The following is a 16118-nucleotide window of genomic DNA, read 5'->3' as shown; positions in this document are numbered from 1 at the left end:
GTTCTCGGTGCACTACTGAACGTCTAAGCATGGTCTAAGGACTCCGCTTCGAAGATGGTGCAAACAGTGAGACGTTATAAGTAGGTCTAGGCTACCTAAATTTTTTGAAGGCCATTGTTCTGTTACATGCACGATCGGCCTCTTTATCTGATAGGACCATAAATTATGAGCAGTGCAGTACTTAGCAGCAGCAGAAGCAGCGGATAGGCTGTTCATTCGCTTCATACGCTTCGTCACCTCGTTAGGCGGAGGCATCGACAAGTTCGTTGCAAAGGCAGGGACTGGGAGGTAGAGAGGGAATAAACGATGAAAGCGCGGCGAATGGTCCTGGCTTGAGTTACTGAGATTCGGAAGCCAAACGTGAGGAGGTCTCCCGTTCGCTGCATCGCGAGAAATCGAGTAACCCAGTGACAGAAGAATGTCCAGATCACGGTAGAACGGCTCAGATTAACTATTGAATAAACTGGCGCACACTTTGGCGCCTGCTATTTCGGTTTTCGCAACGGAAGACTCCGTGGTGTTTATGAGTTTAGTCGTTTCGTATAACTGATAGCCGTCGTCAACGCACGCGGCACCCTAAACACCGAAATAATTAGGGCAACTTGAGACGACTTAGCATAGAGAGCCGAAGTAATATCTTGGAAATATTCTCGAACAGACATCGTATTGAATTGGAGTAACTTGACGTAAACTGGGTCGCTAATATTAATTCCCTTCGGCAAGTCCAACACCTGACCATGCTCGAAATTTGTCACGACAGTATTGACACCAGCAGCCCTGTGGAGGTTGAGGATAGTCATCAAATTAGATTCCGTCAGCCCCAAAATCAACCAGTTCAAGAAGTTGACTGATGTACACGTGACGCCACGGAGAATTTACGCACAGTGCCGTGCCGCGCACGTAAGGCAAGATTGTCCCATTGGGATTCCTGTTCGCCCACGTCATATTGCTCGAGTGCAGGTAATACGCGCTCGACTGAGGCCAATGATACAGTATAATTTTTTGGTTGTTAGCGTGAGCCTTCTCGATAAATTCCTTGGGAAGATTTCGACCCGTTGCTTGAACAAAGGGGTGCCAGCTTTCCCGGGGTCCCGTTGCTGTGGGCCACCACGTTCCTCGTCTCCCGATTTGGAGTGACGAACGAACGCTGTTATGTTAAGTTCGTTCAAAAAATCTGCTACATTTTCGAATACTGGCATGCACGTTCTTCTGGTGACGTTGCAGAAGGCGTCGATTCGGAGTCCAGTGTGAGCGTGGGTTCGGCGGGAATCGTTCCACAAAGGAAGACCAACGCCTGAGGAAACGATGGCAAGCAACAACAGGAGGGAACGAAGAGGAAACATTGAGTAGCAATGAGTACAACAAAGCACGTGAGTCGGATCTAGCTGCAGCATGCGAAGTTCATATAACGCAGTAACAACCTGGGCCGAAAATTTCAAGATGCACTCATGCACGTTTGGTGCTCATTACGAGCCTGGCACTTTCTGCATTGAGCCCCAACCGATTAGTCTGCAATTAATTAATTTACGAACGAATTCTTAATTAAAATACCTCTGATAGAAAAACGCACTGCCAAAAAGTGCAAACCTGCTGCCGGACAGCCAGGGTTTCTATAGAAAAAATCCCTTTAAGTTAGAACACGCATCTTTACAAAGAAACCAATTTTGAACTCGATCAAAACCCATCTGCGGAATTTGAGTGTTTCTCGTAATCAATTATTTGTCTATTTGTTCTGAAATATACGTCAACAGCACTCTTGCCATGGAATCAACTTTAGTTAAAATCTTAGCATAAAGGCCATGCACGTCGCATCGCTTTTTACATAACTACATACTGTGTGCGGCTTGAGAAGAAGTCTGCGATATATCCCGTCATTTGTCTTGCCCTGACCAGCATCATCACTAATTTTCTAAACTGCAAGATCGACCGACAACGAATGGAAATGAGAGGTGAAATTAGAATAGACTGCTAAGGCACACGAATCATGTCAATTACAATTTTGATTTACTAGAGTACTGTACAATCGGATGGATTCGGCGTGGATGGATTCGAGCCACGCCGAATCAAGCCCCCCCCCTTGTTCGCAGATAGCGCGCAATGACGGCGACCGACTGGAGCCCGCCGCCCACGTCCGTCACGGTAGATATTAACCCCGCGCTTAAATGAGTAATAATATAACAACAACAACAAAAACAAAAACAACGATACTGTAATACCTTTAATTGCAGAATAATAATTAGACGTAGGTTTAATTAATTAATTAATCATTGACAGTTTGGTATAAAGGTTGCACATAAAGGTTGTGAATTATATCTAATTACTGCATGGTGTGCCGCTAAAGATGTGTTTCGTTTACTGATTGATTGGTTTCTCGTAAGATAGACCGGACGACTAAAATTTCAGTAGAGTGCGCTAGTGAGAGATGAATAATCGCGATTCACGAGCAGTAGAGCCAAGCGAGTTGTTCTCGGTGCACTACTGAACGTCTAAGCATGGTCTAAGGACTCCGCTTCGAAGATGGTGCAAACAGTGAGGTCTAGGCTACCTATATTTTTTGAAGGCCATTGTTCTGTTACATGCACGATCGGCCTCTTTATCTGACAGGACCATAGCGAAATTATGAGTACTTAGCAGCAGCAGCAGCAGCGTACGGGCTGTTCATTCGCATTGGGGGGCCCCTCTGCACGAGTCTGTACGAACGAGCGACGCTTCATACGCTTCGTCACCTCGTTAGGCGGAGGCATCGACAAGTTCGTTGCAAAGGCAGGGACTTGGAGGTAGAGATCGAGGGAATAAACGATGAAAGCGCTTATCATCCTGGCTGTATCCTGGCTTTAGCCTGTTCTGTATCCCTGTACCCTAACCTTGAACGGTGAAGGCCTACCGGCTATAAGTGATTTGGAAGGCTACATCTAAGAGAGCTTTCACATTACAGAGACAATTTTTAATCGAGAGTGGAGCGATTACGGATGAAAGAGATAACGTATGTCAAAAAAATTGATCTTATTTTGTATTGAATTAGAGTAGCTTTACTCCTTTAATTGGCATATGCGTGCTAAATTGGGCTTCTTGTCGTCGTGAAACGTCTTGTGAAGAAGGGGTTTTCTTTGAAATTTAAAACGAGGAGAAAGAAAAGAGAGCACCACCAACTGCGAAGCCACTGCAGAGCATATTTCTCAGTTTATTTCAAATACGTTACACCGGCAAGTACCAGATAGATCCGTGGCCACTACCGATCATACGAACTGGTTACAGTTTGATCCATCCAACGTTCGGACTGCTACCGGATCTTCCATGCATCGAAACGCCTTCCAGTTATCGGTGAAGACCAATCGCTTCACACGTTCCGTGACGTACGCGTCGCTTTTTAGTGTTGCTCGACGCTCCCTGTTGCGCACAGTGAGGCATGGATGGGTTGGCCGTTTTTCTGTTTTGTTCTGTTCTTTGTGCTGGGCCGTCGCCGTTCATTCAAGGTTCAGGAGTCGCTCAGTCGCTTGAGATCACCGGCAGGCTGAACAAATGCCACGATCTGGTGACGACTAATTGCTCGGATCAAGTATTTCCTTCGGAGCCAGTCCGATGCAGGTGCGATCACAACTGTTCCTTGTATAACGACTGCTGCATCGACATGGCTCACAAAATCAATAATGCATCCGTGCTGGTATCGTTCTTTTGAGACGCGACGCGTGGGAAGGGGGGGAGCTGTTTTTAGCAATGATTTCCTCTAGGGTGCCGCTTCCGGGCTAGAGTGCATGAACCCTTCCGATTTTGGAATTTACGGAACTTACGTGGAAACAAGGTTTTCGTCCTCCGGTTGGTACATGCGTACAAAATGCGCATCTACTTGGCAGTGGGGCCGGCAATCGCGCCGAATTCGTCGTAAATGCGAAAAGTTCCCCAGATCCTTTTCACTAGAAAATTTACTGTTTTCTCTTCCTGTCAGCACGCCAACGTTTACCTACTCCAATGTCTATTGCGCTCAGTGCAATTACGAGTCCTTAGTTCCTGATTCGCTAACGTATTGGACTCCCATTCTAAGTTGCAATTTGAAAAAAACACGAAAAAACGACACCGAGCCATTGTCTGCAGCTAACACAACCAAGAATGCCTCTATGCCCATAGCGAATGGCACGACTGTACCTACAGCTGACGACACAAGTAACGTTGACGCCTTTTTTGCCAGCTGCGAAATAGCATACTTTAAACCGCCACAAATCAACGTATCAGACACACGTTTTGACCCCATTAGACCATGTGTAAAGTCTGTGGGGACCTGCTTGAATCGCGCAGCACTCAATGCCAAGCTTGGCTACAATATTTCAATATCAAACTACACGCATTGGAAGGAAAGATGTCAATCTTACACAGACTACGTAAAGAGTGAATATGGCGGAGGAAAAGAACGTTATTATCAAAATTGTCACTGTGCTTTTTGCAGCGGACTTGAGCTGAATACCAGTAACGTTTCATGGAGCAAAAAACTGTTGTTTCCTCCAATTTTCTCAAACTACGTTAATCTTTCCACCGCTTTGAACTTTTCGTCAACCGGAAGTGTGTCTGTTTTTTTCAACGGAACCTCTCTGTTTCTTTCGAAAAATTGTATTCGTGGTCATGTTTATGATGCGTCAAAACGTAAGTGTGTTCTTCTGTGGTGTCACAGCGGAGTGCTGTGGGGAGGAAAATGCTTAAAATTGCTTGATATACGTATAGTACCTGATGTTGCATATGCAAATGATATCATTATTAAGGTTGGGGATGGGATTCAATGGATTGAGGTTGCTGATTTGACTGAAAATCTGGTTTACCCTGCGTTTGGTAATGCGTCAAATGGCAGTAATTCATCCTTTGCGCCTAATGGAATCTTCAGCTTTTCCAGAGGCTGTTTGTACGTATCTAATGGCTACTGCTTCGTGCTCAATGTGGAAAAGACGGTTTACATAGCCATTGGCTTGCTGTCGTCAGTCATTTGCTTCTTCCTTGCCTTCACGTATTTTGGCTTCAAAGATCTCCGAACGTACGCCGGCCTCTGCATGGCAAGCTACGCTCTCTCGCTAGGACTGGGGTTTATTGCCTCCGTCTTCACCGTACTGCCCGCTCTTGTCTCTAATTTGAATCCTGTTCTATGCACGCTGATTGGCTTTCTTTCCCATTATTTCTTTCTTTGCTATTTCACCTGGTCATCCGTCATTGCTTTGAATCTTTTCCAAACTTTTGTAACGTCTCGAATGCAAAAAATCGAAGGGAAGAACCTAGTCAAGCGTTTTGTATTGGCGTCGCTTTACGCTTGGAGCGCGCCTGCTCTTGTTTGCATCGTCTGCGTCATTTTGCAATACAAAAGTGGCGTCGACATAAGTTATTCGTCTGACACAGCGTGTATGTTGCAACCTGATGCGGCCGTACTTTACACCGTCGCCATTCCCGTCGGCCTCATTGTGATATTTAATCTCTGCAGTTATATAGCAGTTGTTGTTGTTCTTCGCAAAGATCTGCAAATTGCTGCTACATTGCGTGGTGACAGTGAAAAGAAGATACGCTTAGAGACCATCAAAAAGGAAGCACGCGCGTTTCTGGGGATGTTTGTTCTGTTGGGATTGAGTTCGACTTGTGTGTGCATTGCTTACATCTACGATAGGGAATGGTTGTGGTATCTCTCCGCTGGAGCAAGTTTGTTTCAGGCTGTCACCCTGCTATTCATCTTTGTTCTAAATCAAAAGGTTCGACGCCTGTATGGAGCACAGTTCAAATGTAAGAGAGAGAAGAAAGACGATTCTATTCGTAAACCACGAACGGAAGAAACGGCTCTGTAGGTGTAGAAGGAACTTATTGCCACTGCAATCTGACTCATGCATGTGCACTGAGCAAAGGCGGGGGGGGGGGGGGGGGGGGGGGGGGATCTTGATAATTTACTCTGAAATATACATCAACAGCACTCTTGCTATGAAATGAACCTAAAAATTTTACATAACTACATACTGTACCTGCTTGTGCGGCTTGAGAAAGAAGTCTGTGATATCTCGTCATTTGTCTTGCCTGCTTACCTGCGTCATCATTAATTTTCTAAACTGCAAAATCGACCTACAACGAATGGAAATGAGAGGTGAAATTAGAATAGGCTGCTAAGGCACACGAATCATGATTTACCCTAATACTGTACAGTATGTACCCATTACTGCATTGATTGTACGTATATCCAGCATGAATTCGTCTGGAAAATGCTCTGAGTTGAAGTCTATAAGGGTCTTCTTGTCACTTTGTATGCCTCCGCAACGACGTCCTTCCGTAACAGGGACGATGCAAGTAGAACAGTTGCTACAGTAACAAAGCGCGATATTTATTAAAATTATCAAAAGGCAAGATCAGGCAATCCGGACCGTTTTTTTTTCAGTTTCAATCGTCTTTGATCTTCCTCACTATATGAAACGTATGAAAAATGTACAAAAAGCTGACGTGCACAGTGGAAAGGAAAAATAGAAGTTACTTGACAATCATATGAACGTGCATGGCTGGGGAGGGGACGACTTCGAACTTCACAGAGACACTGGAAGGTGAATTGGCGTTGATGATCAGTAGGATACATTTTGTAGGAATCAAAAGTGTGAGACTGTCTACTTGGACCCACTCACGTGATCGAACGTGATCGAACGGAACGAGTGATCAAAAACAATCGACGGGTGGTGTTGTCCAGTCTGGACGGGGCCGGAGAAAAAGGGCGATGGGCACGGAAAGAGGCGTCCCTTCTCTCTCCAGTCTCTGTGGGCCAATCCTCCTCTTCCGGGCCCTAAGAAGTGGCGATCACATCGAAGTGAAGCACCTAATCGACGGACTAGGAATTTCCGTCGACAGCAGAGGACCTTTGGTGGACGCTGACAATGTTGATCTCAGTTTCAGCACTTTTCTTCGTTGGCAATCGAGTTTTCTTTACGCAGATCGGAGTGTCAGCTTTTCATTTGGCTTGCTGGCTCCGAAAGGAAGAGATCGCCGCAGTTTTGATCGATTTGGGAGCAAATATTGAATCTAAAAGCGAGGTAAAGAAGATAGGAGAAACGGATTAGTAATGAACTGTATGATCATACAGAAAGGAGGTACACCTTTGCTCTATGCCAGCCAATTCGGGCTGGTATCAATTGTGCAAAAGCTCGTCGAAAAACAATGCAACGTTAATCTAAAAAACAAAGTAGTAGTGTTCCTAGTATGATAGATCGGATTTATGATTTTTCGGTGTAGCATTGTGTCACCGCTCTTCATTGTGGCTGTGAATCAGGAAATGTTGAGATTTGTTCTATTCTTCTCGACAACAAAGCACTGCTTGAAGCAGCTGATAAGGTTTGTAAAGGATAGCTTTATTAATTAATTTGCACCATTGATTGATCCTAATAGAACGAAAAAACGCCTTTGCATTGGGCATGCAAGTTGAACAAATTAGATGTGGTCAAATTATTAGCTAACCGTGGCGCTATTATTGAAGCCAAGGATTACGTAACCAGATTTGTAATGGTAATATGTGTCACAAGTCGCTATATATTTGTCATAGTGGAAAACAACTCCTTTCTTGGTTTCATATGAGGCTGGAAATGTTGAAATCATGAGATATTTAGTTGAGAAGGGATGTGTCACGAAAGCGGAGAACAAGGCAAGCATGGAATAATTCTTCTGATAACAAAACAGTGACTGTGAGTTTTTATTAAATAAGATGGGATTAGGTGCATTGCATCTGGCATGTTTGGGAGGTAAGACGGAAGCAATGGATTGGCTTGTCTCTAAAGGATTCAATTACAGTGATACTTCGAAGGTATACAGTACCGATCATAAGTATTAGGCCACCCTGGTTTCTTTAGTAAACATTGACGTAAAACGCGTTCGTTCATTCAAAATATACGTAGAAGTCGAACTTCTGTTTGCACTAGTATGAACCTTCTACCTTTGCTCTTCTTTCGTAGAACAAATGTTGCAAGTTTTGTAGCAACTGTGTAGCGTTACAAGAGAAGTACTGTAACCCTGTCTATTTATAGTGTGTTTTGAAAGTTGGGCAAAACTTAGGCAAAATGAAGTAATATTTGACTTCCAAAGTTAATAAGCATTAGCCTTATTGCTTGCGAAATTTTTGAGACTGAAACCAACCTAACTAAAGGCAAAAATAAGAAAGTTTTAAATTTTTAAATTTTTGCAATGCATTAAGAAAATCCTTCTTTTACAACTATCCGTTGAAATTTCTGTTAAAAGCACCAGCAGCTTCAGTAAACGAGCTGAAAAAGATGCTTATTTGTTCCTCTTTTATCTAATGACAACTTCAATTTCTAAAGCATTAGTTAGACCAGTTTAGAGAATTAAAATGAAAAGGTGGTAAAATTGCATTTTTGCAAACAGAGTAGCTTCCTAGCTCAAAACCGGAGGTATGCGAAATACAACTTTGCAACATTTTTCATGTTAAACTTTAACCATTTTCAGATAATTAAAAAAAATTAACCGTCGGAAAATTCGCTTTTTACCCAAAAATTGTCCTATGTTCGGCGAAGGGTATTATTCTTAGTGTTATCACTAAAGCGCGTATAGTCTCAATTGAAATGCTACAAATTTGCTACAATAGTGTTTTTTCACAAATTTGAGACTAATCTATTCTTTAAAAAAGTAGCTTTGCTAAAAGCAAAGAGCGACTTTTCTATCACGCATCATACAAACTTGACTCTGTATAAGGGTTACTAGGGATGGCCTGATACTTATGATTGGTACTGTATATACAGTGTACATTGGAATGATGTGTCATGTGAGAATCGTCATTTGAACTATAGTTGGGTTGGACAACTCTTCACTGTGCGTGTGAAGGAGGTCATTTAGAAGTCTCAAAGATGCTTGTAAATGAACACGGTCTAGATTTGGAACAGAAAGCAGAGGTAGAGATATCCATAATCGTCATAGTAATTTATAAGTGATTCTGATAGGTCGGAATTACGCCGTTTTTGAGTGCTGTCAAAGGTGGCAACGTTGAACTAGTAAAATGGCTGCAGAAAAAACGTTGCAAGATATCAGTCAGAGATCAGGTTATTGTATAAAGCGGAAAAGCGACATGTATAATTGGATTGTGCAGTGGGGAAATAACGCTCTTCATTTGTCGCTCGCGTGTTCAAAACAGAAAGTGTTTTTTACTTGATTGAAAATTTCTTCGACGATTGTAACGTAAACGTTGGACTCGGATCAGCGGCAATTGTGAGATTGAATTCTCCGTGTGAGAGTTGTCCGTATTTAATTAATTGAAATTTGCCAGGAGCCATCTCCACAAAGAAACGCCTTTGGATTGGAATCAATCAACAATGTTTGTTAGCTATGATTTTTACGACTCTTAGTGATGTTCGTTTGCTGATTTTAGGATGGAGGAGACCGTATTTCTTGTCGCCTGCAAAAAGGATTGCAGATAGTCGTCGAGTTTCTGTGTAAAAGAGGCTGTAATTGGCGAGCAAAAGATAAGGTATACAATACTGTACGACTAAAGCGACTAAAGCGTTCGTTTGGGTTGCAATTGTAGGGCGGAAAATCGGGTCTTCATCTGAGCTGTGAAAATGGACACACGTCAACATGAAGGAATGGGGGATGGATCCCAAAGAAACAGATGATGTACTGTATGCAATATTGTAATCAATTGACGTCTAACGTTGTTCTAACTACAGATAATGGAAACGTCGTTGATGAAAGCGTGTAGAGGCGGTGACGCGATCACAGTAAAAACGCTACTTCAAACGCGAAAGTGGGATTTGCTTACGAAAAACAAGGTTGTGTTATATTCCGCAGAGAATTTGATGTGGCATTATTATTAATTAAAGGCTGGAGAGAACGTTCTGCATTTGGCTTGCAAAACTTGTCGTGGAGCTAAAGTGGCACATTGTCTAATCGATTTTGGAATCAGTGTGAACGATGAGGATTATGTAAGAATTTTTTCTGTTTTATTTGCTTCATAACGTTGCAGAGTGGATGCACTCCTCTAATGAATGCTTGTCGCAGTAGGCTGTTGTCAATAGTTCGTTTACTTGCCAAGTTGGATGTGTGCTCTTTCAATCAGAAGAATAGGGTGCGTCTAAAAACTCTCTCTGTTTTGAATTAGTATATTTCCTTTGTCAATGTGCCGTAGTCTAATCAAAGTTTACTTCACTTGGCCTGTGAAAATAGACACGATGACGTATCGCAATTTTTAATCGAGAGTGGAGCGATTACGGATGAAATAGATAAAGTATGTCAAAAATAAAAAGAATTGATCTTATTTTGTATCGAATTAGAGTGGCTTTACTCCTTTGGCATATGCGTGCCAAAGTGGGTCGTCGTGAAACGTCTTGTGAAGATGGGGTGTTCTTTGAAATTTAAGGTGATAGACCTTTATTGTCTTGTTGATTTCTCAATAACCTTGCAATACTTAGTGGAATGGCAACAGTTTGTTACATTTGACATGCTCTACGTTGATATCGTACAATTTCTTGTTGAATCTGGTGCGGATTCTAATGAAAAAAATGGCGTAAGTTATTAGTGATTGTCAATTTAGGCAAGCGTAATTAATGTTTTATAATGTTGGCATTTGAGCGAAGATTTTTGTCTGTCATGAAATTCCTTCATCTTGTTTTGTGGTACATGTACGTATGTTTGGTGAACGGATTGTTTCGTAATACACGTTATTCTTTATACAGAAAAATATGAGTCCTTTGTATTACCTGTATGCTTGCAAAAATACAAGTCTGGCGGACTTTTACTTGGACAAACCTGGTAATATATCTATTTTTGACTTGTTTAATTAAAGCGAAAAACGCTTGACTTTTTTTTCTCAGTCTTGTGTTTCATTTAGCAGACAGTGTAAACCGGAAGTCTAGAGTGCGTTAGTCAGAGACGTCTTGTCTCGTCTTGTCCGCTACGGTCCGCTACTGTACTGTATTCGCTGGTCTGAGCACTGAAACACGGATCCCAGGTTTACCGCGAGCCGGCGGCGCAATTCTCCGTGCATTTCTGAACGTCCAAGGACTCCGCTGACGCTCCGAAAATGGCGCAAGCAGTTACTCAGCGCGACTTGCTCGCGAAGGCCATTTTCCGTTGCATGCGGCGTATCTGCTGTTGTTAAGCACTGCATTGCTCATAATTTAGCTACTGCTATTGGATAAGGATCGTGCACGGGGCCCCGCCCGAGAAATGAGACTTCGTTCTTTTCTTTGCACTAGTTTGTACATACGATTCAACGAGCGACGTTTTATGGAACGCTTTCGACGCGAATAGCCACCACGTGGCGAGAATCGGGGCAAAGCTAGGCAAGGAAGGGAGGGTCGAATAAAACGATCTAAGCGCGGCGATTGCTTCTTCTTTTAGATGGAAGTGGTCTGGTCACTTGAGGTGAGTTTTTATGGAAGTCCTGCTACAGAATACAACAAATAGAGGAATAACAGCAAATAGAGGGATACAGAGGGTGCAAGGGTACAACGGTATATATAGAACAGTTATGTACGCTGTACACCGACCCCTGTTTTCTTCTATTCTTCTATTTCCTGTACCTTTATACCTGGCTATCCCCGTATCTCTCTATCGCTGTGTTCCCTGTGTTCTCTTGGACTCACCGCACCGGCAACAAATGATTTGGGAGGCTACATTTACCGTTTCTAGTTTCAAGGAAAAGTTCTATGTCGACGTTGAATACAGCTCTGATGCTTGTTCACGGAAGTGCACGGGAATCTTTCGGCACAGTTGCAAGCACGAATTTTTTCCCCTGAAGATGCCAATAAAGTAAAACCCACGTGTGTTTTGTAGCGTTCGTAAGAGAGTTTTCACATTGCAGAGACAGCCGTTTGCCTCCAATTGGGAAGTTCTGTTTTTTGTTTTGAACTTGAAGGATATTCCGGTGAGAAATAGAAAACTTTAGTTTAGTAAGACCCTCTTTGGGAACTGCTAATCTTCATCTGGGCAGGCATTCAGATGAGGTACAAAGTCTTATGCAGGGGAGTTCAACCTTTACAAAATTTTACGCAGCACGTTTTTGCCGTCTAATTACTGATGATGATGATGACGAAGACGGAAATCACAAAACCATTAACTTTTTTATATTTCCTTTTTTTTGCGCGTAATACAATTAGGCGTAGGGCTCCTGCAAGAGAGCCTTGCGCAGGCTCGTCCTCGCATGCGCCACCGGCAGGTAAGTTTCGCGTAGATAGATAGGGCAGAAAGCAGTAAATGTAGGAAGGAGTATGTTCAAATTTTATTAAATAAGTCCCGGACGTACAAAATCAAACAAATGGTCTACCCTTGGTCTTTGATGCGAGGAGAGAAGAGCTATGGTCTTCCCTCCACGCGTTCCTCGTCTCCCCCAAATGGGGGAGACGAGCCTTCACCTCCCCCACTGAGGGGAGAGGTGATCCAATGCTCCTTGTCCTCGGCGTCTTCTTAGGCGCTCCTTGTCCTCTTCTCAACTCACTCTCATTGAGGAGAGTGAGCAGGGACCTAACTTCCCCCCAGGTCCAAGGGGTGTGACATACTCCCATGTCATCCAGGGCGACTATCACCCAAGCCGAAAGGAGGAGGGCGAATTAGACGAGTTAACCTCCAGCCCCCAAGGAGGTGGGATCACCCAATCATCCCGCAGGTTAAGACCTTCAGTATACCCCTTTAAGGCCCAAAGGGGGTACCCTCGCCACCGGGGCACTGGGGGAGTCATTAACCCAAGACCCGGGAGGACCGCGATTTTGCCCACAGCGTCTTGCCCAAGTGGGGGATGGTAGTTATCACTCATACCACCAAGAGTAGGGCCGCTCTATCGCCCCGGCAGAGGTGCGGCCTCTTTTCGCTCTCGGCCCAGAGGGATGGCTGCGTCTGTCTCGTCGGATTGGGGGGAACGACTACACGGCAAAACACTTGACGCGGGGATCTCTACCAATTACCTTGAAAAAGAAAGAGAACTGGTGGCGTTGAAACCAAAGAATTAGTTCGTTAGTTATGCAGCTTTGAGTGAAAAGAGGCCCCACTGCCTCCAGCAACTCAGCAACGGTGGACGAGATGCGTGCTTTTCTCTGCGGGAAATCGTTCTTCTCTTGCTTTTTCGTCGAGTGACGAGCTTGACGCGACGCGTCATGCATCCACCCGATCGATCGCGAATTCGTTCTCCGACGAGTCTTTCTCGGGCGAAGACACCTTCCCTTGCGTTCCGAATCGATGCGCCATTGGCTCGAAGACATTGAAACGGCAATTTGACAGCCGTGTGCGAACGAGCCCGCTTGCAATTGTACGAACGTCCGAATGAATGGATGAGCCGAAAGTCCCGGGCGAGCTTATCACGTGTTAATGCTATCAGAACAGAGTTGGAAGGACAGCCTTCCCAATAACGCTCTTACTTAATTGACATAAACGGGCATTTTTCACTTAGAATTCTGATCCCACACAACCTATAGAAAATCAATTGCAGTAGATATCGTTCTGTTCTCATTTCGCTTACGAGTTGAGTGTGTCCTACAGAAAATCTCTGCTGTCTTGAGACGGCTTCCATGGCAAAGATAACGCCGCGAAAAGCGAACACAACTTCATAGAAATCGTGTGACCCCAAAAGCTAGAGATTACCTAAACTAAAAACTTTATCTTTATCATTTTATGGAATCTTACGTGTCAACACGCCAATCTGTAACCAATCACGTGCCGCTTGTTGAGTACATAGGTATATAAGCAAAATCCTTTCTTACTTACAACATACCTACAGGACGCTTGAACGAAACTCAAATTATTCTCAATAGGCTCCCACACATAGAAATAATTTTCGACCACAAACGGATATATGCTATTTACTTCGTGAATATTCTGACGTCGTCATCCGAATCAGCATAGACGATCAGCTTCGACCTCAGGCAGTTCCCGTTTATAGTGGCATTCTTTTTCCGTTTTCTTCTTCACAGAAGCTTCAGGCAAAGGCGGAGCTACGTTTTCCTCCCCCAGCGACCTCCTCGTCGTTTCTAACGGCTACTGCAGTCGACATAGCGACAGGAACGACATTTCTCTCGTCGGGAAATCACTGCGCTGAAAAGAGACTTTATCTGGAAGGTGTTGACCGTGTTCGTTTTACAGTGCCAACGGCCGTGCAGTCAAACAGCGGTAGATTCGACAAGATTGAGGCCGAATCTGGCAAAGCTTGGCGTGAAAGTCGGGAACCGGGACTTCGCGTGTAAATGTAAAGCGCGCAACTAAAAAATTATCACATCACAAAAGCAACGAACGAGTTAGCTGATAAAAATAAGAAATCAGCAAAATATAAAGAAAAGACCGTAACCCAAAAGGACCCCAAAAGCTTACAATTTTCTAAACGCTTAGAAGGAGAGCGACGCCAGCAATAATCCATTTCGATGGCTTCTCTTTCGTTTTCAAATTGAACGTCCAAACGAAGGTCGGACCGCGTTGCCTCGTCTTGTACACCGGACACTCGTAAACGTTCTTCGTCTCTTGCTTGTCCACCGGAATAGCTCGAATGAAAATGACCGGAACGGGTGGACTGAGCTCCTTCAAACGCGCGTCCTGTATCATGCCCGTCTGCGTGTCCCACCTCGCGCCTTCCATGAACAGACCGTGAACGTAGGCACCCTCTCGCGGCGGACTCGTAAAGTCCTCGCGCCACTTTTTCGACACGTCGCATTGGAGGCACATCTTGTCCAAAGGCCATTCGTTCTTGCGCGCCATCGACTGCATGATCGCCGTGAGAAACGATTGCGGATTGAAAAAGCCGGCCAGCCAAATGACGGCGGGCATTTGAAAGTCGGCAACCCAACTTTCGAGCTCCTTGATGCGGAGCAGGAGATCGACGTACCAGGCGGTGAGACCATTGAGAGACGGATACGCTCTCTTGGCCCACGACGCCGGCACGACGTCAAGAAAGAGCGAACTCTGTAGATCCTCCATGTCAGCGGTGATAGTCAATTCGCCCTAGTCAAATAAATAAATAAATAAATAAATAAATAACGACTTGAACGAAAAAAGACTTGTTTCTACCTTTAGACCGAGGTCTAGCTCTTTCAGCGAGCGTTTCATTTCGCTGGTCAGGATGTTCATGCGCTCGCACTCCTGAAAAGCGACGACGACGTAAGGCGTCTTCTCCTCGGCTCGAGCCATCAGTTCCGAAACGTTGAACTCCTCGGGCAACTTATCCAGAATGTCATCAAGTATGTTTTTTACCTAGTAGGCGTAGAATAAATTTTACTCCACCACGCGGCTATAGTACCTTTTCTTCTCTCGTTATTCCGCCACTCCCTTCACCAGACGAGTCCCTTGGCTGCATTTCCAGCACTGTTCGAAATAGATTTTCCGACGTCGTCGTCAGAAATCCAATCTCCGCATTTGGATGCAATCCGTAGAGATAGGGACTCTCGGGTGGAAGCACTTCGTCAACGTAGTCGTGATAGGCGTTGTAGTCCGAATTCGGAGGCAACGGGTAACCGGGAGCCAAGTTGACGTCTCCTTCGAGCTATTTGTACAAGATAAAAGAGAAAACAGTAAAAATTTCGGTTTTCGTCTCCGACACACTGACCATTTGCGGAAGCACAAATACTTCGAGATACGTTCGGCAGAGTCGCCTATCCCAATCGTCGGTGATATGACCGCCGTACATGATCTCGCCGAACAGATAGCGCAGATCTTGCCACGGTACTTTGGGATTGGCCTCCAAGTAGTTGTAGAGCACGTCGACGCTGATCGTCAGATCGCCGACGTTGAACGGATATTCGCGATTCCAGCCCTGCGGACCGAACTTTCGTCGTTCCGAGACGACAGCGTGGAAATAGCAAAGTGAATTCAAAATGCCCTTGAACTCATTTTCGCGAGCACATCGTTCCAAAGTGTCCTAGAAACAAGAAAAAAATCAGGTAAGTATATGTATATGTACGAAAAGTAAACACGCGTGTCGCGTCACCTGATTAAAGCAATCCAACGCTTTATGGAGGTTCGCCTTCATTCCGGTCGGAGGTTCGTTCGTAATTTTAATCGACGATTCCAGAATGCCCTGAGGAATTATGTGCGAGTCGCGCGTGGCTGCCGGCTCGGCGCTAATGTAGACGCGGTAGGCGCTGTGACTTCCCTCGCTGTACGCCTCGAGCTTCTTCTCCAACGTTGCCAGCCAACGAGCGACCAGATGAATG

General features: G+C 44.5%; 3 protein-coding genes and 2 long non-coding RNA genes across 9 annotated transcripts; 3 read left to right on the top strand and 2 right to left on the bottom strand.

Moving 5' to 3' along the window:
* The first annotated feature begins 3384 nt into the window (after positions 1-3384).
* On the top strand, positions 3385-5861 carry LOC136200385 (uncharacterized). The gene is made up of 2 exons (XM_065990769.1): positions 3385-3661; positions 3729-5861. Exons 1-2 carry the CDS (start codon positions 3407-3409, stop codon positions 5805-5807), a joined length of 2334 nt encoding a protein of 777 aa, XP_065846841.1. The 5' UTR covers positions 3385-3406; the 3' UTR covers positions 5808-5861.
* A 793-nt stretch (positions 5862-6654) lies between these two features.
* Positions 6655-10742, top strand: LOC136183692 (serine/threonine-protein phosphatase 6 regulatory ankyrin repeat subunit B-like). Of its 5 annotated transcripts, XM_065970414.1 has the most exons (20): positions 6655-6871; positions 6927-7025; positions 7076-7174; positions 7225-7323; positions 7378-7476; positions 7532-7630; positions 7691-7789; positions 8787-8888; positions 8937-9035; positions 9083-9201; positions 9260-9307; positions 9362-9460; positions 9518-9606; positions 9660-9761; positions 9813-9914; positions 9991-10057; positions 10118-10216; positions 10263-10348; positions 10401-10610; positions 10665-10742. In XM_065970414.1, the coding sequence occupies exons 1-10, from the start codon at positions 6713-6715 to the stop codon at positions 9143-9145; spliced, it is 1017 nt and encodes a 338-aa protein (XP_065826486.1). In that variant the 5' UTR covers positions 6655-6712; the 3' UTR covers positions 9146-9201; positions 9260-9307; positions 9362-9460; positions 9518-9606; positions 9660-9761; positions 9813-9914; positions 9991-10057; positions 10118-10216; positions 10263-10348; positions 10401-10610; positions 10665-10742. The 5 variants fall into 5 exon arrangements, with proteins under 5 accessions (XP_065826486.1, XP_065826488.1, XP_065826487.1 ...); XM_065970416.1 differs by having other exon boundaries at positions 6655-6856; positions 10401-10711; XM_065970415.1 differs by having other exon boundaries at positions 9994-10057; positions 10401-10711.
* A 142-nt stretch (positions 10743-10884) lies between these two features.
* LOC136200276 (uncharacterized) lies at positions 10885-12221 on the top strand. Its single transcript, XR_010673328.1, has 5 exons — positions 10885-11273; positions 11332-11355; positions 11623-11742; positions 11795-11857; positions 11924-12221. It is a non-coding gene; the product is annotated as an uncharacterized lncRNA (long non-coding RNA).
* A 1122-nt stretch (positions 12222-13343) lies between these two features.
* Positions 13344-14155, bottom strand: LOC136183695 (uncharacterized). Its single transcript, XR_010669212.1, has 3 exons — positions 13606-14155; positions 13442-13552; positions 13344-13391 (listed from the first exon to the last, which is right to left on the bottom strand). It is a non-coding gene; the product is annotated as an uncharacterized lncRNA (long non-coding RNA).
* Positions 14156-14159: 4 nt separating this feature from the next.
* LOC136184184 (dynein beta chain, ciliary-like) lies at positions 14160-16114 on the bottom strand (the record flags this gene model as incomplete). The annotated part of the gene is made up of 5 exons (XM_065971036.1): positions 14160-14910; positions 14977-15159; positions 15206-15448; positions 15512-15823; positions 15893-16114. Coding segments are annotated over 5 exons (1578 nt in total), but the record flags the coding sequence as incomplete, so codon positions are not given.
* Between the last annotated feature and the right edge of the window lie 4 nt (positions 16115-16118).

This window comes from Oscarella lobularis, chromosome 2 (assembly GCF_947507565.1).
Source record: "Oscarella lobularis chromosome 2, ooOscLobu1.1, whole genome shotgun sequence".
In the NCBI taxonomy this organism is placed as follows: domain Eukaryota; kingdom Metazoa; phylum Porifera; class Homoscleromorpha; order Homosclerophorida; family Oscarellidae; genus Oscarella; species Oscarella lobularis.
Note: the sequence above shows the minus strand (reverse complement) of the source record. Positions and strands in the feature narration are given on the sequence as shown.